The sequence below is a fragment of the Haliotis rufescens genome, unplaced genomic scaffold (genome assembly GCF_023055435.1).
Source record: "Haliotis rufescens isolate VD_foot unplaced genomic scaffold, xgHalRufe1.0.p SCAF_18, whole genome shotgun sequence".
Taxonomy (NCBI): domain Eukaryota; kingdom Metazoa; phylum Mollusca; class Gastropoda; order Lepetellida; family Haliotidae; genus Haliotis; species Haliotis rufescens.
In genome coordinates this window covers 18,358,956-18,371,050 of record NW_025963868.1, presented here as the reverse complement: position 1 = coordinate 18,371,050, position 12,095 = coordinate 18,358,956, and the positions used below count along the sequence as shown (strand labels likewise).

Below are 12,095 nucleotides of genomic sequence, written 5' to 3'. Positions count from 1 at the left end.
TGAGTGTAAGTACACATCGCCATGTAGACACTTCAGTGAGTGTAAGTACACATCGCCATGTAGACACTTCAATCAGGGTGTAAGTGCACATCGCCATGTAGACACTTCAGTGAGTGTAAGTGCACATCGCCATGTAGACACTTCAGTGAGTGTAAGTACACATCGCCATGTAGACATTTCAGTGAGTGTAAGTATACATCGCCATGTAGACACTTCAGTGAGTGTAAGTATACATCGCCATGTAGACACTTCAGTGAGTGTAAGTGCACATCGCCATGTAGACACTTCAGTGAGTGTAAGTACACATCGCCATGTAGACACTTCAGTGAGTGTAAGTACACATAGCCATGTAGACACTTCAATCAGGGTGTAAGTGCACATCGCCATGTAGACACTTCAATCAGGGTGTAAGTGCACATCGCCATGTAGACACTTCAATCAGGGTGTGAGTGTACATCGCCATGTAGACACTTCAATGAGTGTAAGTGCGCATCGCCATGTAGACACTTCAGTGAGTGTAAGTACACATCGCCATGTAGACACTTCAGTGAGTGTAAGTACACATCGCCATGTAGACACTTCAGTGAGTGTAAGTATACATCGCCATGTAGGCACTTCAGTGAACGTAAGTATACATCGCCATGTAGGCACTTCAGTGAGTGTAAGTACACATCGCCATGTAGGTACTTCAGTGAACGTAAGTACACATCGCCATGTAGACACTTCAGTGAACGTAAGTACACATCGCCATGTAGACACTTCAGTGAGTGTAAGTATACATCACCATGTAGACACTTCAGTGAGTGTAAGTACACATCGCCATGTAGACACTTCAGTGAGTGTAAGTATACATCGCCATGTAGGCACTTCAGTGAACGTAAGTATACATCGCCATGTAGGCACTTCAGTGAGTGTAAGTACACATCGCCATGTAGGTACTTCAGTGAACGTAAGTACACATCGCCATGTAGACACTTCAGTGAACGTAAGTACACATCGCCATGTAGACACTTCAGTGAGTGTAAGTATACATCACCATGTAGACACTTCAGTGAGTGTAAGTACACATCGCCATGTAGACACTTCAGTGAGTGTAAGTATACATCGCCATGTAGACACTTCAGTGAACGTAAGTACACATCGCCATGTAGACACTTCAGTGAACGTAAGTACACATCGCCATGTAGACACTTCAGTGAGTGTAAGTATACATCACCATGTAGACACTTCAGTGAGTGTAAGTACACATCGCCATGTAGACACTTCAGTGAGTGTAAGTATACATCGCCATGTAGGCACTTCAGTGAACGTAAGTATACATCGCCATGTAGGCACTTCAGTGAGTGTAAGTACACATCGCCATGTAGGTACTTCAGTGAACGTAAGTACACATCGCCATGTAGACACTTCAGTGAACGTAAGTACACATCGCCATGTAGACACTTCAGTGAGTGTAAGTATACATCACCATGTAGACACTTGAGTGAGTGTAAGTACACATCGCCATGTAGACACTTCAGTGAGTGTAAGTATACATCGCCATGTAGACACTTCAGTGAGTGTAAGTACACATCACCATGTAGGCACTTCAATCAGGGTGTAAGTGCACATCGCCATGTAGACACTTCAATCAGGGTGTAAGTGCACATCGCCATGTAGACACTTCAATCAGGGTGTAAGTGCACATCGCCATGTAGACACTTCAATCAGGGTGTAAGTGCACATCGCCATGTAGACACTTCAGTGAGTGTAAGTATACATCGCCATGTAGGCACTTCATTGAACGTAAGTATACATCGCCATGTAGGCACTTCAGTGAGTGTAAGTACACATCGCCATGTAGGCACTTCAGTGAACGTAAGTATACATCGCCATGTAGACACTTTAGTGAGTGTAAATACACATCGCCATGTAGACACTTCAGTGAGTGTAAGTACACATCGCCATGTAGACACTTCAGTGAACGTAAGTGCACATCGCCATGTAGACACTTCAGTGAGTGTAAGTATACATCACCATGTAGACACTTCAGTGAGTGTAAGTATACATCACCATGTAGACACTTCAGTGAGTGTAAGTACACATCACCATGTAGACACTTCAGTGAGTGTAAGTATACATCACCATGTAGACACTTTAGTGAGTGTAAATACACATCGCCATGTAGACACTTCAGTGAGTGTAAGTACACATCACCATGTAGACACTTCAGTGAACGTAAGTGCACATCGCCATGTAGACACTTCAGTGAGTGTAAGTATACATCACCATGTAGACACTTCAGTGAGTGTAAGTATACATCACCATGTAGACACTTCAGTGAGTGTAAGTATACATCACCATGTAGACACTTCAGTGAGTGTAAGTATACATCACCATGTAGACACTTCAGTGAGTGTAAGTACACATCACCATGTAGAAACTTCAGTGAGTGTAAGTGAACATCCCCATGTAGACACTTCAGTGAGTGTAATTACACATCGCCATGTAGACAGTTATGTTTCACTTCAATGTGGGATGAAGTTACTTCCTTAGAGATGCGGCCGTCCCAGGGGAATGCATAACGAGCGCCTGTTACCACGGACATACGTGTAGCTAAATAATAGTGCGGGTGCAGACAAGCAGGTCATGCATACCAATAGATATACACTACTGATACAGACCTAGCTAATAGAGAAGGGTGTCAGGATTTCTATGCAATTCGACACTGAAATAAACATGAAATATGAAAGTCAATGCGATATGTATATTCCATAATAAAACAAAAAGCAGCAACGTCTATTTCCTTTTGAACCTTTGTGTTTCATGAACATACATATATTTACTATCTTTAATATTAGGTCTCAAGTTTAAATCAAGATGCAGATGAAGAAATCTTCTTTTAAATAGAGTCAAATCCTGGACCTTCATAAATTCATATTGTTACAAAATACACCAACATGTTTTATAACAACCTCTGACTTCCACTATATAAACTTTGCCGCCCCTTCGTTGTTTTAAGATAACATAGTCTTAACGTTCAAAGTTCAAATTCAAAGCTTTTTTGCCTCTGATAAAATGTATATTGCTGTATATGTCCTCTGACAAGTAGGACCATGAAAGAAATTCAGACAAATGCTACCTCCCTTGAACAAAACTTGAAAAAAACCAATGCTGTAACTTAAGCACAACTAATACGTGGTCGCTGCTAAGGCAAGGGACTTTGTTCGACATATGCCTCTGCTCACCGGCACCCCGTTTGATGAGACTGTAAAGTTTAGATTGTATACTCCCCAGGGAGCTCAAAATGACAACTGAGTGCACACTGATCCACTGACTGATCTACGATTTTGAGTGAAACGATGTCCGTTTTAATCGAAATCTGACTTTGGGGGTGGGTTGGTGTCGCTAGAGAAATTAGCTTTCAATATTTCTTTTTTATTGTTGGGGATCAATTTACCACAGGAGTCAGTAAATAACGTACATAATTGAAAAGAAAATGTAAAAAGCTTTCATATGATATATCATAATTTTTCTTTATGAGTTTACTATTTTTGTGTTTTTAAGCGTTGTTGCAATTATCCCACTTATCCACTACATCAACATAATCTATCACCATATCTAAATAAGCAATTTTCGTCAAAATTGTATTTTGAGGGTGGGGTAGCATTGTATACAATATCTCAGCCCCTATGTAATACATTTCCATTTTGTTTTCTGTATAAGATAGTACAATGGTTCAGGCAGATTTTGATACCAGTTGTAGTGGTTTACCAACTCACAAGATTTGAAAATGAAGTAAAAAGCATGTTTTTTTATCATTTCTTTCCACTGAGAATTAGAATAACAGTTATATGAAACAAAATGCTTGCCAAATTCAGATAACCGAACATATTACCTGTAATCAAAGACATAATTTGGATAGTTTGATGACTTAATACAAATGTTACAGCCAATTATTTCAAATTATGCAGTTTTCCTTCAATTTATGCAATTTATCCTTTATGCAACAGAAAAGGGTTAAGTTATACAGGAAAATGTGGGAACGAAAATCTTGTTTTTCACCCCTGGCCAACTGTTTATTTTAATGTTACCGCTTTGAGCGTGCTTACGGAAGTAGCCAAAGCATTCAGTTACCATTGAAACAGACCTGTTACTGGTATACCCTTTCTTTGCAGTGTATTGCGATCTTTATACGAGGAAGCAAACTAATTGTCGAATTCATTTGATTGAGTATCAAATAGTGATTTCTGCAGCAGAGTTTTCTGAGTCGAGCCACACCCGACGCATATGATACTTTGTCCAATGTATTTGATGAGGAAAAAGTGTGATCCACTGAAAACTTGAGTTATAAAAACAGGTATATAATAAATTACATAGCACAAAGGTCCTCGCATAGCGACATAAGTTCAGGATCCCTTTCACGCGTGCTGTAAAAGCCGGTGCATCACTTACTTGGGATTTTCTAGGTAAAACCTATCTAGTCTGTGCGACGGTTTGAGGAAAGATACGCTGTCCATCTTCTTGAGCCGACGATGTTGTAAACATAAGCAGATAATAACCAGTAGCAGCAGCAAAAGCGATATGCAACCAGCAAGCACAGCGAGCATCTGGCCGCTGGTACCCATGTCCACCCCACTGTATGCTGCTAAACTGAACAGCTCTGGAAACGAAATAGGAAAAAGAAGTCTTTATCTATTCCATGTTTAAGAATAAGATGACATGATGAACTGCAGTTAAAAAGTAATACAACCCCTTCAACTGAGCACACTTTATATAGTTTAGTACACATCAGCTCATTAGCAATAAAACCCTTTCAGCTGAACACACTGCATCTAGTTTAAAGGAATCAAAAAGTACACACTCAGTTTGGTCTTTGTTGATTGTGCGCCAGACAAAGGACCTTGGCCTCCTACGTTTACAGCTGCTACTTTGACCTCGTATGTAGTTTGTTCCTCTAGATTAGAGATGAGAGCAGTATGTTTCGCAGCACCGTCAACTGTCACCACGGAATATTCCCTGTCGTCTCTGTCGAGCTTCCTGTAGTAGATCACGTAGCCCCGTACGTCTTCTGGCGTGTTGGTGGTAGATGTCTGATACACAGCAACTTTTACATCAATGTTCAAAAGTCCAGAGGTTTAATTATGAGGTGTGATTCTTAGCTGAGAATAACGATAACGGGTGTCAAAGATACAACACATCTGATTGAAATAACATATACTAACATACATCATGAGGGATATGCACTTACATTCCATCTGACGGATAGTGACTGGTGGTCGATGGGGGAAACTGTGATCTGTGGTACAAACACGGGAGCTGCAAACATACATTCATAGCTTTGTATCTTGAATACATCCATGAGAAGAAGACATAATAAAATGTATGTATGTATGTATGTATGTATGTATGTATGTATGTATGTATGTATGTATGTATGTATGTATGTATGTGCGTATGTATGTATGTATGTATGTATGTATGTATGTATGTATGTATGTATGTATGTGCGTATGTATGTATGTATGTATGTATGTATGTATGTATGTATGTATGTATGTATGTATGTATGTATGTATGTATGTATGTGCGTATGTATGTATGTATGTATGTATGTATGTATGTATGTATGTATGTATGTATGTATGTATGTATGTATGTATGTATGTGCGTATGTATGTATGTATGTATGTATGTATGTATGTATGTATGTATGTATGTATGTATGTATGTGCGTATGTATGTATGTATGTATGTATGTATGTATGTATGTATGTATGTATGTATGTATGTGCGTATGTATGTATGTATGTATGTATGTATGTATGTATGTATGTATGTATGTATGTATGTATGTATGTATGTATGTATGTATGTATGTATGTGCGTATGGTCGGACAATTATTTGGTATCATAATTTATTTATACCTGGTTTGTACACATTCACCATGACACTTGTGGGGTCACTGCTCATGTTGATGAGGCTGTTGATTGCTCTCACAGACACCTGGTAAGAACCGTACTCGGCATTAATGCTGGCTTCAAGTGTATTTTTGGCAGATTGGGTCTGTTGCTTGACTTGAGTGTCATATTCGCCACTGGGTCCCCTTGCCACCAGGGAAACTTGGTACTCAACGTCATCTACAAACACATAACCACGACAACCAATGTTCCATATTATCCGGAAAGACAAAAGATTGATACCAGCTACCCCATTTCATTCGTTAACACAAAACAGTGGCCCCCGTCGATCCGCTTCAGTCACTCAGATACAGAATCGGGGCGAACCGCCATGCGAACCGCCATGCGAACCCACGTTTATTATTTTCAGGCACGCATATGGGGCGCAGCCAATCGCTGTGGATTTGAGACTATGTGGGGGAAAACTACATATGGTCATTTCATGCAGTACATTGCGTATATACTGTCTGATACATCAGCTCCTCCAACTTCAATAAAGACAAAGTATAACGGGATTATGAAATGTCATGGACTTAACCATATGTTAAGTTCGTGCAGTTGAAGTTTGCAAGGTCTCAACCTACTATAACGTAGCCGTTGATATATGCCAATAATACTGACCAATGTTTCCATAGAGGTGGAGTGAGTGGAACCATGTCACAGTGACTGTTGAATTCAACACACGTGCTGCCACGGCAACAGGAGAGGTAGGGGCTGGAATGCAATCAGTGGCCATGATAGAAACCAAGCATATTTTGTATAATGACGTGGCCTGGTCGCCCTGTAAGCCCCAACACACAGATGGTATGACTTGACCATACTTGTTCATCTTCGCGGGAAACTATAAGTCCGAGACAGCATTGACAGTTTACTTGAAATTACACAATTACCAACAATAATGAATTCAAAAGTTGATAATACAGTAGATACTTGATCATAGAATATTTCCAATAACATTAACTAAAGTTAGTATTGCTAAAAGTACGATTTTCATGTACAGTATGTGGATCTGGCGGTGTCCTTCCGTGTTTCCGGGACACATGTTCTTTATACAGGGTTCTCCTTATAAACCGGGCGGCAAAAGAAAGTATAGGTCGAGTTCCATGATTGATAACAAAAATGACAAGAAGAGGTTTTGTTTTGAATTATAATATAATCTAGGGAGGGGTAACAAATGATTGATCAACCACAGTTTGAATGAAATTGTGCAATCACAGGTAATGTAAGCTCAAGGTAAACAATGGTGGGGTAAGAACTTTCAGTTTCAAAAGTTGTCTGAAATGTCAGACACACTACAAGTTCATTTGTCGACAAGGTTGCCTTCAATAGCGTGTATGACCTCAAGCTGCCTCAATGCATGCTGTAATACACCGCCTCATCGATGACGTCAGTCTTCTGATGACGTGGACTGGAATCGGTTGCCACTCGTCTCTCAGGGCCTGCTGCAATTCTTGTCTGTCTGTCAAGATGATCCCACAGATGTTCAATAGGATTCATATCGGGTGAGTGGGCAGGCCAGGGCAAAACGTCAACGTTCTGCTGGTTTAGAAAGTTCCGAGTCAGTCTAGCAGTATGGGGCCTGGCATTGTCGTGTTGAAACAATGTCCCCTGCTGTTGGTTTTGTAAGAACGGAAGCTCAACTGGCTGCAACACTTGGTCTCTGTACTGCACAGCGTTCAGGTTTCCCTGTATAATCACCAAATCAGTCTTCTGATCTACACAAATACCGCCCTACACCATGACACCTCCCCCGCCGAATGGATGGACCTCTCGAATACAAGTCGGAGCCTCTGCGTCGATAAACTAGTTCTCAGCCGTCATTTCGAAACAAGTTAAACAGACTTTCATCAGTAAACAGCACTCAACGCCAATTTCTCACTTGCCAGTGTCGAACCTGCTTGCCCATCGCAGTCTCAGGCGTTGAGCAGTCGGTACCATTCCTCGGAAAGGACGATACGCTCGGATTCCAGCAGCACGAAGTCGTCGTAGTACTGTACGTTGGTTAATGGGATGTCCCAACGCTGTTGCTGCCGTCGCCGTCGCCGTCGCCTTCGCCGTTACGAATCTGTTTCTCAGGTGAATGGATCGTATCTGTCCGTCTTCCAGTGGTGTTATCACTCGGGGTCGTCCGGCTCTAGGCATGTCCTGTGTCCTCCCTGTCTGCCTGTACCGTTGAATCAGCCTGGCTACTGTCAATGGTGTACAACCAAACCTTCTGGCAATTTGGACCTGTGTTGCCCCCATTTCGGCCATACCGATGGCTCTCTCTCTCTCTCCCTGCTCCTGTGACAGTCGTGGCATTTCTTTTGTGTGCTTTCATCACGTGTGGTTATACCCTGCTGACGAACGCATTTATACAGCTAACATGCATCTGCAGTTTATGGCATAGGCGGGAAACGAATTTCACCATTTTTTTGTCACCGCACGAGCGCCGTCAAAGGTGGCGCGTTCGGGTGAGGTGTTTTTGGTACCTGTTCCTGGGCAGTCATATTCCCAATACCCACTTTCTACTAGTTATCGCTGTTTTTAGGAAAATTACAAATTGTCAACCTATACTCTCTTTTGCCGCCTAGTTTAGTTTACGTTGGGAGTTTCGTTTAGGAGGACTGAATGGTCACATACAGTGGGGTCGGCAGTTTACATTATGGATTGGTGAGTGCCAAGTCTTCGTGTTTGTAACGTTCCTTACATTCTATGTACCAATACATTAATTTGTTTGAAAATCTGATTCGAAAAAAATCAAAACCATTTCTTACAAATTTAATAATACACATACACTCATGAAATAAACTCAGTTCATTTCGAAACAAGCATATTGCTTTGGTTAAGTGTCGAGAAAGGTTCAGTGTAATGTACTATACCTTCTGCTCGCGTTGTTATGGTGAGCGAGTGACCGTACGATCCTGTTCCCAAGACGTTGGTTACAGAAACAGCAAACACATAGGTTGTGTACGGCAATAGCCCAGTCACTCGGTGGCCCAGCAACATGGAGACTTCGGAAACAGTCGCTGAAGTCGCACTCGCCTGGTTGTATTTCAGATGGCTTCCCGTCACAAACAGATTGCCAGATACCTTAACAGGTTCCCAGGTGACAGTTATCTCCCTTGATGTGACATTGATTGACGTGAGGGAGGGTCCAGGGTCAGGCTCTACAACAGGGTAAAGTCTCACATCAACAACTCACTCACGGTATACATGTACTGTGTATTAAGTTTCACATCAACAACTCACTCACAGTATGCATATACTGTGTATTAAGTTTCACATCAACAACTCACTCACAGTATACATGTACTGTGTATTAAGTTTCACATCAACAACTCACTCACAGTATACATGTACTGTGTATTAAGTTTCACATCAACAACTCACTCACAGTATACATGTACTGTGTATTAAGTCTCACATCAACAACTCACTCACAGTATACATGTACTGTGTATTAAGTTTCACATCAACAACTCACTCACAGTATGCATGTACTGTGTATTAAGTCTCACATCAACAACTCACTGACTCACAGTATGCATGTACTGTGTATTAAGTCTCACATCAACAACTCACTCACAGTATACATGTACTGTGTACTAAGTTTCACATCAACAACTCACTCACAGTATACATGTACTGTGTATTAAGTCTCACATCAACAACTCACTCACAGTATACATGTACTGTGTATTAAGTTTCACATGAACAACTCACTCACAGTATACATGTACTGTGTACCAAGTTTCACATCAACAACTCACTCACAGTATGCATGTACTGTGTATAAAGTTTCACATCAACAACTCACTCACAGTATGCATGTACCGTGTATTAAGTTTCACATCAACAACTCACTCATAGTATACATGTACTGTGTATTAAGTCTCACATCAACAACTCACAGTATGCATGTACTGTTTATTATTACTTGCCCGTGAAGAGATCACCCGTTTAATAAACATACAGCTTTATTACACATTGTGTAATACTAAAACGCGTGCTTATGTACTCTCGGAACACGTTTCACGAACAAATATTGAAAGCTCTCAACATCCCTTGGCGTATTCAACGACATTGTGTGTGGAGATGATAGATCACTGGGAGGAGCTTATGCACACTCGATGACCCCAGCAACCTTGTTGCTAGGCTGACGTCACATGGCATTGTTTCGCCGATGGATCTTGCAACAAAATTCAACAAATTACGTCATCGGGTATTGTGACGTGATTGTAAACTTTGAGGTGCAAGCCCCCGTTCCACAAGGCGATCGTACTCTAGCGCAACGACAGTCGTTAGTCTAAGTTAAATTATGTGAGTTTAGTGATAGCTTTAGCACTACGATAAGTTTGTGGGACGAATGCCTGAATTCTAAAGGTGGACCATTGTATGATATTAAATTCATACGTTTCAACTTTTGACGTGTTTGAAGTATTATTCCTTTTAAACTCAATTGGATTATGCCATGGATCGTGCAGGTGTCAGCCTATTTACACTCAACAGCATAATTCTAAAAACATTATAAATGACAAGTAATAAATAAAATACTAAACTCGCTCTCGTGTAAAACCAATTTTATGAAACTCGTGAATAGTTGTGGTATCTGACTCGCTTTCGCTCGTCAGATACCAAAACTATTCACTCGTTTCATAAAATTGGTATTACACGGGAGCTCGTTTAGTATTCTATATTTAATTCTCACATCAACAACTCACTCACAGTATACATGTACTGTGTATTAAGTCTCACATCAACAACTCACTGACTCACAGTATACATGTACTGTGTATTAAGTTTCACATCAACAACTCACTCATAGTATACATGTACTGTGTATTAAGTTTCACATCAACAACTCACTCACAGTATGCATGTACTGTGTATTAAGTTTCACATCAACAACTCACTCACAGTATGCATGTACTGTGTATTAAGTCTCACATCAACAACTCACTGACTCACAGTATACATGTACTGTGTTTTAAGTTTCACATCAACAACTCACTCACAGTATACATGTTCTGTGTATTAAGTTTCACATCAACAACTCACTCACAGTATACATGTACTGTGTATTAAGTTTCACATCAACAACTCACTCACAGTATGCATGTACTGTGTATTAAGTCTCACATCAACAACTCACTCACTTACAGTATACGCATGTACTGGGTATTCTTGATTACCACAAAGTAATATAAGGATAAATGTAACAAATTGAGGGCATTGTTTTCATATCTTACTCGTAAATGTTTTGGTGCTTGATCCATGTCTGTTTTCTGCTGTGCACGTATATGTGTCTCCCAGGGAGGACGCCGATATGTAGAGCCATTGCCCCTCCACTCTGTGTCCAAGAGTAGACCTGTCAATGACTGTAGACCCTCGTGAGTACGTTAAGTTGGGGATAGGCAGTCCAAACGCCCGGCACACCAATGCAATGGTTGTAGCATTCCGCAGAGATTGGTCAGTGCGTATCACCGGCTCTCCTGTTGTAAGCAACACACATCAGTTACCTTTATTGTAGCTAAAATGGTGAGGATTCACGGACTTGGATCTGTCAACATCGTGACAATTTTGTTAGCCTTTTTAGCTCCAATCTTATAATTATCGTTGTGATTGACAATGCAACTAATATTGACAGTGCAATGATCGATACTAGCACCTGCAAGAAAGATCAGAATGTCAGATTACGGCCTGCACGTTTCATTTGGCCAAAGTGTTAGATATGCCCCCATCTGCTTTCAAACGAGTGTTTAACTATTCAAATAGTTATAGTTTTCTTTCTAAATATAGACACGGGACACCATCGCTTCATATATCATCAGTTGGGGCGCCCGTTCCTCCCCTTCCGGTTACGTGAACAATAATGGCCCTTCGTTAGGCAATATGAGAGCAGTACTGTGTCAGTTGTTATATTATTCTATCCAGTTTAGCAATATTAGCCAATAATAGCATTTATTCGCTTAACAACTGGTAATCTTCATCACATCTTTCGATAAAACTACTCTCTCTACTTTTTGATTACGCGGTTCGCAGCAGCTGTACACCGTCGTGTATACTCAACTCTAGCTCGTCTTGCTTACCTTTCATAATCAACTCTAGCCAATCATGCTTACCTTTCATATTCAAGTCTAGCCAATCATGCTTACCTTTCATAATTAACTACA

At 40.7% G+C, this 12,095-nt stretch overlaps 1 protein-coding gene across 3 annotated transcripts in view; it reads right to left on the bottom strand.

Annotated features, from left to right (window-relative positions):
- LOC124123571 (Down syndrome cell adhesion molecule homolog) overlaps positions 1-12,095 on the bottom strand; it is a 147,967-nt gene that overhangs the window by 22,818 nt on the left and 113,054 nt on the right. For all 3 annotated transcript variants that reach the window (XM_048398304.1, XM_046486772.2, XM_046486773.2), the window contains 7 exons: positions 11,172-11,414; positions 8,802-9,089; positions 6,562-6,654; positions 5,908-6,120; positions 5,231-5,298; positions 4,844-5,072; positions 4,435-4,642 (listed from right to left, as the gene is read on the bottom strand). In XM_048398304.1, the coding sequence (XP_048254261.1) occupies positions 4,435-4,642; positions 4,844-5,072; positions 5,231-5,298; positions 5,908-6,120; positions 6,562-6,654; positions 8,802-9,089; positions 11,172-11,414 (1,342 nt within the window). The remainder of the gene's footprint in view (positions 1-4,434; positions 4,643-4,843; positions 5,073-5,230; positions 5,299-5,907; positions 6,121-6,561; positions 6,655-8,801; positions 9,090-11,171; positions 11,415-12,095) is intronic.